This window comes from Ochotona princeps, chromosome 15, assembly GCF_030435755.1.
Source record: "Ochotona princeps isolate mOchPri1 chromosome 15, mOchPri1.hap1, whole genome shotgun sequence".
NCBI lineage: Eukaryota > Metazoa > Chordata > Mammalia > Lagomorpha > Ochotonidae > Ochotona > Ochotona princeps.
Genome location: NC_080846.1, coordinates 55,055,439 through 55,069,412, shown reverse-complemented (window position 1 = coordinate 55,069,412; position 13,974 = coordinate 55,055,439). Strand labels below are relative to the sequence as shown.

The following is a 13,974-nucleotide window of genomic DNA, read 5'->3' as shown; positions in this document are numbered from 1 at the left end:
TTTTTGTGTGTGTAATTTTTTTATTATTATTAATTTCATTGCATAATGTGACACATTTGTTTTTATGCACTGGAATTCCCCCCACCCCTCCCCAAACCCTCCCCCCACCCCCACGGTGGATTACTCCACCTTGTTGCATTTTCATAGTTCAAATTCAGTTGACATTCTTTCATTGGAGGTTTTGACCAATCATAAAGTCCAGCATCTTATTGTCTTGGTAAGTTTTCTTGGTGAGACCATCTCTGGTCTGAAGGTAGAACCAACAGAGTATCATCCCAATCAAGTAAAAAACCCAACATAATATTTACAACCATTTACAACATTATGGCATTAATTGACATGGTATTGATTAACCAATGTTACTAGAGAAACGCATGTTCTCGGCCACAACCTGTGACTTCCTCATGGACATTTCAATTTTGGTTTATATTTAACCATGTTCTATATACCTTAGAATGGCTATAGATTGCTATTCAGCTGTCTCTTGTCTATTTCAATGTTAGTATTTAGCATTTTATAGCATTGAAGCATGATTTTGCTGAACCTGGTTGTTTTTCGGGTAGTCTAACTCTATAACTTTAACAGGACAAATGTCAACAGTTTAGGTGAACGGTTTTGGGAGGGGTGTGCAGAGAAATCCTTATCACCCCAGAGAGGAGTAACTAATCTTTGTGTCCCACCCAGTGAGGCATAAGTGCATCCCAGCTGGCCGCTTCCTGTCTGTTTCTAAACTTTCCTAGTTGTTCTCTGTCTATCTATTCTAATTTGTTTGTTCATGTTTGTTTGTTTTGAGGGGTTTCTGGAGCAATCCTGATGGTCCTTACAAAAGAGGGTGGGGACCCAAAGTTGGAAGCAGGCAAGGGCCAGAGAAAGCTCCTCTCCCTAGTTCCGATGGAAGTTTACTGTTCTTCTGTTTCTGCGGACCGCTCAGGGATCCTGGTTGTCGTTCCGATGACCCTGGATCCTTCAAAGGAGGAATTGGGCTTCTTCCATCCCACATTGTAGATCCAAATGGGAGTGGGTGACCTCAGAGTTCTTGGCCTCTGAAGGCACTCCTTTTCCCCCGTAGTCTCCTTGGCAGTAGGGATGTAGTCCTCGGTGGTCGTACTGATAGTCCTTGGTGAGGCTTTGGGAGTCCTGAGGGTTGGGATAAAAGCCTCCTCCTGTCCCCCTGCTCCACTCTGGGGTCCCCTCCTGCTCTATGCGTATGACCTCCTGTTAAGAGGTTGTTAGGATTGCTCCTGATTCCCTCCACAGGTCTTTGTAGTTTTGCTATTGTCTAATGCTGACTCCAGTCTGCTGTCTATGAGTTACCTGTTATGATCCTGATGGGTTATACTTCCCCCGTCTTCCTCACACCTACTGGGGTGATGTAAGATCTCTCTGCCCTCCCTCCCATTTCCAAGTATCATAGGGCCTTACAAATTTATTAGGTCTTACAATTCTTGATGCAGATCATAAGCAATCTGACTCATATCGATTGTTGGTTCATTGGCCACCTCACAACGTCCTATTGCATGAGACATAGGCTGTTTGGGGTTGAAACAATATTACTGTTTTCTGGATTGACTTCATTTCATGACAGCCACATCAATTACCACCACCACAACAACATCAACAACAGAGTATAGCACCCTAGTAAAATAATGCGCCTCTGAGTAACCTATACATGCTTAATTAAAAGGAAACACAGAAGTCTTTTGGGAAAAATGATGCCATCGTCTGCTTCATGAGCACGTGATGAATTTTAGTGGAAAGAGACTGTTTGGGAGCAATCAGACTGACATAAAAACATTACCGCAGTCTTGTTCAGTCTGTCCAGCCTCTCATTAAACTCCGGAAATTGTTGATGCATTTTGAAGCCAAACTCAACCTGACCAGCCCTCTACCCATCCCAGATAAATACTGGCATATGAGCTTCATTTAGGATTCCCATCCCTATCTTGGTTTCATGTTCATCAGAGGGGTAGTTACCTAGGAGGAAGATGTCCATTATTTCCCTACTAGGACACTGGAGCTTCTGGGTCTTGGTTTGGTTGGTAATTCAATCTGCTTCTAATAGTTCTTATGGGTAATCTCATTCAAACCTTCATGTCTCAGTCCCACTCTTGCCCTAGCGTTTATGTTTACTATTGCTGGGAATCACCAGAAATTCATCTCTGACCGACACAAAGGCTGTCCTTATTCAAGAATGTCCCTGGGCAGCTTTTTCTGATCATAAAACTCCATAGCTCGCTGCCGGGCGGCCAGCAGGCAGAGCCTGGCACCATTTGGTGCACTGGCCGCCCAAAGCCAGGGATCCCCTCACTGCCTTGCGGCGGTGGTCTTGGCATGCTGAGTCCTCTTTCTCGGGTCTGGCCTGGTTGGGCCGCTCCCCCAGGGCCGCCCTGAGCCCTGGGGGGCGGCCAGCCGCCTCTAGGTCAGCCAAGGTTCCAGTCCCCCATTTTATCTTATATTAAGGCAAACATATGATATCTGACCTTTTGGGATTGGCTCATTTCCCTTAGCATAATGGTTTCCAGTTGGGCCCATTTGGCCAAGAAGAAATGCATTTCATTTTTTTTTAATAGTTGAGCAGTATTCCATGGAGTAGATAAACCATAGTTTCTTTATCCAGTCTTCTGTTGATGGGCATTTTGGTTGCCTCCAATTTTTTTGCAATTATTGATTGTTTTGCTATGAACATAGGGGTGCATGTTAGCTTCTCATGTAACAGATGTTTTGGATATATTCCTAGAAGTGCTATAGCTGGGTCATATGGCATGCTGATTTTCAGTTGTTTGAGTGTTCTCCATACTGATTTCCATAGAGGCTGCACCAGCCTACAATTGCACCAGCAGTGGAGTAGGGTTCCCTTTTCCCCGTATTCTTGCCAGAAAGTGTTGTTGGTGTTTTTCCGTAAGTGAGCCATTCTTACTGGCATTAGATGGTACCACAGCGATGTCTTAATTTGGATTTCCCTTATTGCCAGAGAGCTTGAGCATTTTTTCATATGTTTGTTTGCCATTTGGATTTGTTCTTTTGTAAAGTGTTTGCCCATTTCTTGATTGTTTGTTTGTTTTGTTGTTTTGGTGGTTCTGGAGATCTTTGTATATTCTGGAGATTAGCCCTCTATCTCCTATGTAGTGTGCAAAGATCTTCTCCCATTCTGTGGGTTGCTTTTTTACTTTGTTGATTGTTTCCCTTGCTGTACAGAAGCTTCTTAGTTTGATGAGGTCCCATTTGTTTATTCTGGTCTTGATTGCTATTGTTTTTGGTGTCCTTTTTAGGAAGTCAGGACCTACACCTAAATCTTGCAGGGTGTTTCCAACATTTTCTTCCAAACGTTTGAAGGTTTCTGGATGTAGATTTAAGTCTTTTATCCATTTACATTTGATCTTAGTGTATGGTGAAAGGCATGGGTCTAGATTCTTGTTTCTGTAGGCTATCAGCCAGTTGCCCCAACAGCATTTATTGGAGAGACCTTGCTTTTCCCTGGATTGTCGTCTGTTTTCTTGTCAAAGGTTATTTGGCTGTATCTCTGTGTGTGTTCCCTTCTATTGCTTCTGGTCTACTCCATTGATCTCCCTCTCTGTCTGTGTGCCAACACCAGGCTGTTTAATAACCACCATCCTATAATATGTCCAGAGGTCACAATAGTTTTATGTTTACAGAAAAATATAGTAAATTAAATGCTCCTGTCCTTCGCATCATATGGTTTTCTCTATTATTAGCATCTTTGATATGGCACACGTGTTATAATCAATGAAACAGAATAAGGAATTACCATTAGTGAAAATCCAAGTTTTATTGAATTTCCTTATTTTCGTATAATGCGTTTCATTTCCTGCATAACAGACACACATTCAGTAGACAGGTCTCCTCTGTCTCCTCTTGTGACTTTTTTTTTACTTCCCATGTATGTGACGATTTTGAGAGTTTTGAGGATTGCAATGAATGGGTAAGGCAAATGTCTTTGTATTAGAACTTGATGCTTTTCTCACGAATAGGCTGGAATCATGGACTTCTAGGAGAAAGTCACAGAGCTGAGGCACTATTTTCAGCCGCATGATATCAGATGTGTGCACTGGCAATGTGAATTGCAAATGTTGGTGATGACCTTACACAGAGTTTTGAGCCATAGAAAAATCTGTCAGATTTTCTAGTGTGAAATTCCCTCTGTTCTCACCTGTATACTCTCCATTACGTATTCTTTTTTTCTTCAACTATGTGAAGTTTTAGAAGAAACTGCCAAATTGCCTTCAAAAGTGCTTGCATCATTTTCAACAGTTCTTGCTCTATATCTTCAAAGCACTTGGTAGTATGAAGGTTTTTTGGGGGGAGGGAGAGGTAATGTCTCATTATTGGGTTACCTTTCTGGCTGTAATTAACGTCGTACATTTTTCCGTGCACTTGTTTATCTTATATATGTCTCATTTAGCAAGATGTCACACTTTTTAAAAGTATTGTAATTGCAGTATTTTGTTTGTTGGCTTCTAAGAGTATTTGAAAGGTTTTATTCGTTTGACAGAAATGTTGAGACAGAAAACCCCCTGTGGTTCACTCCTAAAGTCCATGCAGTGACCGGGAGCAGAGGGGTACAGGGAAGACAGGCCACAAGCTCAGTCAGGAGCACAGCGCAGGCCTGCCACGTGAGTGACAGGAACCTAGGCGTTGGAGCATTCCCTGCTGAGTGCTGGACTCTGCATCTGCAGGAAGACGTGGGAGTGGACATGGAATCAAGGTACTCCAGTAGGGGATACTGTGGGTCCTAGGCATCTTGATTGATTGCTTAAGTACTATAGACATAAGTCTTTTATCAATCACATGCTTTCTTTTTTTTTTTTAAAGATTTATTCATTTTATTACAGCCAGAGATACACAGAGGAGGAGAGACAGAGAGGAAGATCTTCCGTCCGATGACTCACTCCCCAAGTGAGCCGCAACGGGCCGGTGCGCGCTGATCCGAAGCCGGGAACCTGGAACCTCTTCCAGGTCTCCCACGTGGGTGCAGGGTCCCAAAGCTTTGGGCCGTCCTCAACTGCTTTCCCAGGCCACAAGCAGGGAGCTGGATGGGAAGTGGAGCTGCCAGGATTAGAAGCGACGCCCATATGGGATCCCGGGGCATTCAAGGCGAGGACTTTAGCTGCTAGGCCACGGCGCCGGACCCCAATCACATGTTTTCTAAATATTTATTCCAATCTGTGACTTCATACTCTTAACACTGCCTTCATAAAGCAGAAAATTTTAAATCTGAATCCATCTAACCTACCAACATTTTCTTTCATAGATTATGGTGACAACTTAGTTTTGAACACCCTGATGTGGCGCATTTTATTTTTGCATAATTTATTGGTAAAGACCATGTCTCAATACATTGAATGAGAACTTTTATCATTGGAAGAGGGTGGACTGGGCAACGCCAAGCAGATCTTAGCTCACTAGTGAGTGCAGAAACCAGGCTGCAGTGCAGGTCATGCCAGGGTAGGGTATCGCACCTACTGACTCACATGAGCTGGAGAGGGGAGTAGACTGAGCAGGGCCAGGTTGCAGCACCCACCAGCGAGAGTTGGGACTGGGGGCTGGCGAGGTCAGGCCAGGCTACAGCATCCAAAGGCAAAGTCTAAGACAGATGGGGGCTATGCCAGGCCAGGTCAGAGCAACCGCTGGCACACATGAAATCTGTGGAGGAGAGCAGGCCTGGCTGGGGAGCAAAGAGGAGGCCCTGGCCAGGTTGTGATCCCCATTGGTGAGCACAAGGGCCAGGGCGGGCCTGCAGTCTGGTTTGGATACAGCTGCAGAATCCCTCAGCAAGTGTGTGGGCTGGGTATGGGATGCGCCAGACTGGGCTAGAATCCAGCACCCACTGGTGCTCATGAGAGCTAGGGTAGGTATAGAATGGGCTAAGCTGAGTTTTTGCCCTTGCTGAGCCATGTGTGAGCTCTGTCTGGGTATGGATCAGGCTTGGTTGGGCTGTAGTGCCCAACAACAAGAATCGGAATGGGTGAGGGCCAGTGAGTGCTAGGACAGGAAGTGGACTGAGTAGGGCTGGCCCATGGACCTACTGGTATGCATGAGATCTGGATGGAGATCTGGGAGAGATCTGGATGGAAGAACCTGCCCTCTGTCAGGAAATGCTCCTACAGGTGAGTGCAAGAACCAAGAACCAAGACAGAGAGCAGCCCAGACCAGGCCAGATCACAGTACCCACTGGCATACATTTGGCACAGGTCGGGGTCAGGCCAGGCCAGGCTGGGTAAGTTCATATCACCCACTGGAGAATCTGAGTGCCAGAACAGAGTGTGGGTCAGGCCAGGTCAGGGTACAATACCAGCCAGTCCACATGAGGGCCGGGACTGGGGGCTGCCCTGGAATTGGGGGTGGTCCTGGCCTGGCCAGGTTACAGCACCCACTGGCAAATACCAAGGTGAGGGGGCTATGCTAGACTGGGCCGTAGCACCAAAAAAGCACATGTGAAATCCGGGAGTTGTGGGGACAGCCTAAGTGAGGGGTTGCAAGGGCACCCCTGCTGGGCCACCGATCCCACTGGTGAGCATGAGAGCTGGGATGGGGGCAGACCAGGCCGGGCAGGGCCACATCTGATGACCTACATGTGAACCGGATCAGGGAAAAGCTAGGCTGGGCTGAGTGTACCTTCTGGTACATGCATAAGCCAGTATTGGTGTGGATTGATTGGGCTTTGCTGCAGCATCAGCTGGCAAATGCTGGCACAGGGGCCAAATTCTGTCAGGTGCAGGCATGGCTTAGACAGATGGCGGCATCCAGTCCAGTGTGGACTGGATAGTGGGGCTGGTGGGGACAAACTGGGTTTCAATGTCCAGCAACATATATGAGAGCTGAGTGGGATGTGGAACAGACAGGACCAGTCTGCTGTACATACTGGCAAGCACGGAACCAGGGCAGGGGTGGGCCTGGTGGGGGTATTTGTGGGTTGTTCCAAATGCAGCTCCCACTGGTTTATGTGAAGGCCAAGTAAGTGGTGGGCAGGATTGGGCTGGGCTGCAACACCCATTGCGTTGCGTAAAACATGGGACTGGAGACGGAACTGACCAGCAATTGCAACTGCCAGTGTGTGCGTAGGCTGATTTGGATGGTAAACTGTGCCGGACCCTGTATTGGCAACTACACACAAAAATCAAATCTGGAGCCCGGCACAGTGGCCTAGTGGCTCAAGTCCTTGCCTTGAACACACTGGGATCCCATATGGGCGCCAGTTCTAACCCCACAGCCCTGCTTCCCATCCAGCTCCCTGCTTGTGGCCTGGGAAAGCAGTCCAGGACAGCCCAAAGCCTTGGGATCCTGCACCTGCATGGAAGACAAGGAGGAAGTTTCTAGGTCCTGGCTTCGGATCGGCACAGCACCAGCTGTTGTGGTCACTCGGGGAGTGATTCATTGGATGGAAGATCTTCCTCTCTGTATATATCTGACTTTGCAATAAAAAATATATAAATCTTTTTTTTTTAAATCTTTAAAAAAAAATTTTTTAAAAAAAAGACTGTTTCTGTGCCATCTCTCTTTATTTTCTGATACTTGGGCCTAAAATACCTCTACAAAGGATTCTTCTATTGTCAGATTCCTTCAGTACAATCCTAGAGATCATGGCTCCCTATACGGCTGCACTTCTGGTCTCAGGTGAACTGCCCTCATTTGTAGTTGAAGCAGGGGCCCTGGAACTAATGAACTCAGACCCAGACTGAGTGCCATTGCTGCTCTAGCCACTTGAAGGGTACAGTCCCTTAAATTGTCCAAAGCATGCTGCCCTCTAGGAATGTGGCTGGTATAGGCTGATAACTAAAAAGTGTATGTGTGAGTTCAGGGGACAGAACAGCCATCCAACACTTCCCCTTCACACGCATACACAGGACTGTAGAAAGCTCTGAATCTCTGTGGACTTGGCGGAGAGCCGTTTATGACAATGTAAGAAGGTAACAGCGTGTAACACCTTTGGAAGATACAGTCTTCCAAATGAAGACGATAAGATAATAATGCAAATCTCAAGCTATTTCTGACTTGGTTTTCCTTGACTTCCTCACCATGTGTCTAGATGTATAGGTCCCCTAAACACAAGAGCTCTCTTTGGAAGTTGATGGTTTCTAAGATTTAAACAACAAAAAAGGCATAACTAGGGGGCCCGGCGGCCGTGGCCTAGCGGCTAACGTCCTCGCCTTGAAAGCCCCGGGATCCCATATGGGCGCCAGTTCTAATCCCGGCAGCTCCACTTCCCATCCAACTCCCTGCTTGTGACCTGGGATAGCAGTTGAGGACGGCCCAACTTTGGGACCCTGCACCAGCGTGGGAGACCCGGAAGAGGTTCCTGGTCTTGGCATCGGATCGGCGCACACCGGCCCGTTGCGGCTCACTTGGGGAGTGAATCATCGGATGGAAGATCTTCCTCTCTGTCTCTCCTCCTCTCTGTATATCTGGCTTCCCAATAAAAATAATAAAATCTTTTTTTAAAAAAGGCATAACTAAAGTTCTAAAGGACGCTGGAGCGAGAAGGGTGTTGTCTGCTTGGTTAGAAACCTTAGGAATGCAGAAGAATATGCAAAGTTTAGATCCAGCTAATTTTTTGTAAAAAAGGAAAAGTTAAAGTGTAGTTTTGGAAAATTGAATTGTTAAGCAGAAAGAGATCTTCGAAAACTATATAGGCCAAAATATGCATTTTTGTGGGCCCAGCACGCTTCCATACACAACTCTGCTAGATCAAAATATGCAGTTTTGGGACCCGGCAGCGTGGCCTAGCAGCTAAAGTCCTCGCCTTGAAAGCCCCGGGATCCCATATGGGCGCCGGTTCTAATCCCGGCAGCTCCACTTCCCATTTCAGCTCCCTGCTTGTGGCCTGGGAAAGCAGTTGAGGACGGCCCAATGCCTTGGGACACTGCACCCGCGTGGGAGACCCGGAAGAGGTTCCTGGTTCCCGGCATCGGATCGGCGCGCATTGGCCCGTTGCGGCTCACTTGGAGAGTGAATCATCGGACGGAAGATCTTCCTCTCTGTCTCTCCTCCTCTGTGTATATCTGGCTGTAATAAAAATGAATAAATCTTTAAAAAAAATATGCATTTTTGTGGGCCCAGCACGCTTCCATACACAACTCTGCTAGATCAAAATATGCATTTTTAAATTGAGGAAGCTGATGCACAGGGATTGGAGATGATTTCCCAGATTCAATCATTAACGGGCAGCAAGCATAGACTCCAGGTGGGGCCGGTGCCATGGTGTAACAGGCTAAGGCTCTGCCTGTGGGACAAGCATTCTGTATGGGCACTGGCTCTTGTCCCAGCTCCTCCACTCTCTAGCCAGTTCCCTGCTTGTGGCCTGGATGGCCCTTTGCAATCACATGGGAGACCTCAAAGAAACTTCTGGTTCCTGGTTTTGGATCAGCTCATCTTCAGGCAATGTAATTGTATGGGAAGTGAACCAGCATATGGAAGAGCTGTCTCTCTCTCTCTTTCTCTCTCTCTCTCTCTCTTTCTCTCTCTCTCTCTCTCCTTCTGTCTCTCACTCGGTTTTTTGAATAAAAATTTTTGTAAAAATAGACATCAGGAACCAAATCTCATGGTCCTTCTCCTTTCCCACCCCATAATCATTAGAACAAGTAGAATTCTGCAGACATTGTCCTTAAAAACAAGTGAAACACAAGGAATGATGGAGGGGAAATTCCAACTGCACCGATGTTTAAACATCACTGAGCCGATTATAGGCTGCCTGTTCTATCTCTGCTTTCCAAAGAGTTCCTTCTGCAGTTTGTTGTAGGAGATGCCTTAACCTACTCAAGCCATCATTTCAGGATACGTGCAGCTCCTGCCCCTCATTCAGCAGTCCTACACCTCTACCCGTCAAAACGCCACACATCCTCCAAAACCATTTTTAACTTTTATACTTTCAGGAATCTTTTATTCATTCCTTTTTTTGCCACTTCTCCTCCAAATATAAAATACGTTTCCTCCCATGAATTACCACCAGGCACATATGTTTAGACTTACGTATTTATTTGTCTGAAGGTCAGAGACACAGAGAGGAAGAGATAAAAAGAGAATCTTCCATCTTCTGGTTCACTCCCCAAATGATCACAATAACCAGCGTTGAGGCAGGCTGAAGCCTAGAGGCGAGAGCTTCACCCAGGTCTCCCACACGGGTGGCTGGGCTCCAAACACTTGGGTCATCTGCTGCTGCTTTTCCCAGGCATCTGGATCAGAAGTGGAGCAGCCAAGGCATGAACCAAAACCCTTAAGAGTTCCCAGCATTATCGTTAGTGTTTCACCTGCTATAAGGCCAGCTCCCAGGGTACATTTTTCATCCCTTCGTGATGTTTACAACACTATTCTTTACAATAGTTTCCTTGTCTTCCCCATAAATCCTTGAGGGAAATAAAAATTCGAACCTTCAGCAAATTTGAACTCTGCATAGTTCCTGGAATCTATTCAGTAGTGAACAAGTGTTTGTGGAAGTGGTGCAGAGAGTCACCTGCGTGATTCCCTTTGTAAGTTCTGCTGAACTCTGCAGGAGAGATAGAAGATGGCTATGTCCCATGGCTTCGGTGTCCACCCATTTGTCCTATTTCCTCCCTTTCCCCCAAAGAAGAAAACAGAGCCAACCAGTCCATACCAGACCCTTTATTCAGAACAGAGTTGGCATCTGCTGCAACAGTAAGCGTGTCGTTAAGGACACTGAGCAGGAGTCTGAAGTCCAGTGCGCTGGTCATGCATCGTTGGAGAACAGTCCTAAGGAGTCCAATGGTACAGCACAGGGCTCAGGGACAAATCAGCGTCAGGGGTGGGGAGGGCAGACAAGAGGCAAACTGAGGTAGCACTGGGGAAGTGGGATTCCAGGAGCACAGAATGGGCAGAAGTGGCAAGGGCAGCAGGAGCTCACAACTTCTTACAGACCCACTGTTCCAGGTTCTCAGAGCAGAGTGGTTTATGTGCCAGCCTGGTCATGGAGAAAGAGACAAGGTAAACTGTCTGATCATATCTTAGCTGAAATTCTGAAACTTTCATCTAGCTTCGTTCTCGGGAGGGCTGAGTTGAAAGAGAGGGTGTGGGGCTCGGCAGCGTGGCCTAGTGGCTAAGGTCCTCGCCTTGATCCCATATGGCCGCTGGTTCTAATCCCGGCAGCTCCACTTCCTCTATATCTCTCCTCCTCTCAGTATATCTGGCTTTGTAATAAAAATAAAATAAATCTTTAAAAAAAAAAAAAAGAAAAAAAGAGAGGGTGTGGTAATTGCTGTAACACTTGACTAACCAAATGACAATGTGCACTAACCCATCTAGCGATGTCGTCTCCACTAACAACCCAAGCGACTGTAAAGCTAGAAAACACGCAAAATGATACAAAGGATTTGGATGTGGCCATGGGACTAGGTGGTAGAATCATGTGTCTAATGCCAGGTAACTAATGCCCACCATTGAGCAATAATGAAAGTTACCAGATGAAAATGGATCAAAGGAGAGTTGAAAATCAAAGCCTGGGTCTTCCACAGGAATTTTGGTGTAGATATTATATTCAACATTAAATGACAAGGAAATGGAGACAGAAGAAAACAGTGTTGGGCTAAAGAGACAAAAGGAAGGAGAGAAGGAAAAACTAGAAAAATCAAGACACAGTGATAGCCTGAGTTAAATTCTAGCCTTGCACACACCAGGATCCCATATGGGTGCCAGTTCATGTTCAGGATGCTCTGCTTCCTATCCAGCTCCCTGCTTGTGGCCTGGGAAAGCAGTCAAAGATGGCCCAAGGCCTTGGGACCCTGCACCTGCGTGGGAGACCTGGAAGAAGCTCCTGGCTCTTGGCTTCAGATTGGCTCAGCTCTGGCCATTGCGGCCACTTGGGGAGTGAATCAACAGACAGAAGATTTTTCTCTCTGTCTCTCCTTCTCTCTGTAAATCAGCCTTTCCAATAAAAATAAAGAAATCTTTTTAAATAGCAGAAGGATTATTTACCAGTGGTCAATGCCTTCTTTATCCAGGATCTTCTTGGCACACATTATGTCATCAGTAAGGTCATCATCCAAGAACTCTGGCAGGAGTGTCAGGGAAAGAAGCGAGACGGCTAAGCAGCATTACCCACAGAGGTCTTGGGTTTCCCAACTCTCTAGACCCAGTGGGTCTGGGTTGTCTTTCAACTGAACATTTGCGCTTACTGTCTTTCTCTATGGAAGTCCCAACACAATCATGATGCCTTATGAGAATAAGACATTTGGTGTGGCAGCCGACATGCCCACATCCCATATCAGAGTGATGTTACTTGCGTCTCTGCTCCATTTCTGATACAGATTCCTCCTAATGTGCACTTTGGAAAGCAACAGGTGATGGCTCAAATACTCAAGTCCAGGCCACCGGCATGGAAGACCTGTAGTGATTCAAAGGCTCTTGGCTTCGGCCTGGCCTTGCCCCAGCTGCTACAGGAACATGGAGAGTAAATTATTGAGACAGCTCTCATACCTCTCTCTGTCTCTCTCTGTCTCTCATGATGACCTTTTTAAAATATATGTAATCATGGGGCTGGCACAGTGATATAACAGGCTAATCTCTGCCTGTAGCATTGGTACCCACTGCTGCTCCCTGTTAATGGCCTGGGGAAGCAGTGAGAAACCTAGAAGAAGCTCCTGACTCCTGGTTTACGATCAGCTTAGCTCTAACCATTGTGGCCATTTGGGGAGAGAACCACAAAATGGAAGTGCTCTCTCTCTCTCTCTCTCTCTCCTTTCCTTCTCTCTATAATACTTTCAAGCAAAATAAATCAACCTTTAAAAATTACAGTAATGCCTCACGAACAGGTAGGAGCTTCCCAGACAATCTCAGGAAGAATTAACTTCGGTGAAAATGCAGATTTTTTTTTAAACTTCGGGATTCTCAATTCAGAACATTTGCCTTACAACTTCAGGGGATTTCGTGTTCGTGAAAAATCCTTAGCTTCTTAGCATTGCAAATTGAAACGCTGAGATTTGTATGGGGTCCTACTGAGTAGGGAAGCGTGACACCATGACGGGAATTACCCCAGAGGGACAAGGTACAGGCTGCTCACTTTCACAAGCGATGTCACAGATGTTCCTCGACCGAGGGTTCCGTTTGCTCTTGCACCAAAGTTTGTCACTGATCTGGAAGAGCCCATATTCTGTGCTGTCATTGTTGTTGACTGTAATCTGTGTGTCAAGACCACTGGTATGAAACAAGGTACATATCCCTGAAGAAAAGATGGAGAAAGGGTCATCACAGAGTTGTTCAGTACCAGCAACAATGAGCAACTGTTTTTTATACATAGAAAAAGCCTCTCCACCAAGCCTCCGAAGAAGCCAAAGCATGAAGTGTATCTTTACAAGGCAGAGTTCCCAACAGGATCAGGCAAATGGAGAAGAAAGAAATGGAATAAAAGAATACATAGAGCAGCTGAGAACATAATATCCTTAGACCGGAGACGGAAAAGCGAAGCTAAGGAAAGCAATGAAACAAAGGTGCAAGGCACTCACACTCAGACATCGGGATATTTCCATAGCCATCCAAGTCTTTCAGCTTCGCGGACAGCTCACACTTAGTCAGTTGTGTCGCCTGGATGGCGGAGAAGACGCTGCTCACTAGGAGCAGAAGGACCAGGGACATCATTCTGCCTGTCTCCAAGAACCTGAACTAGGAACCCTCTCAGTGATGCCTCATTTTATTCCTGGAGAAAGCCTCGAGGGCCTGTAACCCAACCCTACATCCAGGAAGAGGGTGAAGGAAAAGCTAGTCATGCCAAGACAGAAACGCTGAGCTTTCATTTCATAAATTCCAACCTAGTCCATATCAGGTAGTAGTCTCTGCCCAGAGAGACTTGCAAACACTTGGCTCTGTTTATACCTTTGTTTATTGTGTGGCCAGTTCCTGGAAGCAGGGAGTGCACAGCCCACTCCAGGAACAAATGCCTCGGGGACAATCTAAGTGATGTACTCAGAAAACACAATGGGCGTCGTGGCCAATTCCCTTCTCCCCCCCGCAGAG

The 13,974-nt window shown here is 46.3% G+C and overlaps 1 protein-coding gene across 1 annotated transcript; it reads right to left on the bottom strand.

Annotated features, from left to right (window-relative positions):
- Positions 1-10,599: 10,599 nt before the first annotated feature.
- LALBA (lactalbumin alpha) lies at positions 10,600-13,705 on the bottom strand. Its single transcript, XM_004599363.3, has 4 exons — positions 13,467-13,705; positions 13,025-13,183; positions 11,941-12,016; positions 10,600-10,930 (listed from the first exon to the last, which is right to left on the bottom strand). The coding sequence occupies exons 1-4, from the start codon at positions 13,597-13,599 to the stop codon at positions 10,870-10,872; spliced, it is 429 nt and encodes a 142-aa protein (XP_004599420.1). The 5' UTR covers positions 13,600-13,705; the 3' UTR covers positions 10,600-10,869.
- Positions 13,706-13,974: the final 269 nt, after the last annotated feature.

What these genes read in the sequence shown, in the direction of transcription:
- LALBA (XM_004599363.3), bottom strand. Translation starts at nt 13,599, where the DNA reads ATGATGTCCCTGGTCCTTCTGCTCCTAGTGAGCAGCGTCTTCTCCGCC. An exon ending in AAATATCCCGATGTCTGAGT is followed by an intron (nt 13,184 to 13,466) that starts GTGAGTGCCTTG and finishes TCTTTTCTTCAG; the next exon opens with GGATATGTACCTTGTTTCAT. An exon ending in AAAGAAGGCATTGACCACTG is followed by an intron (nt 10,931 to 11,940) that starts GTAAATAATCCT and finishes CTCCATGACCAG; the next exon opens with GCTGGCACATAAACCACTCT.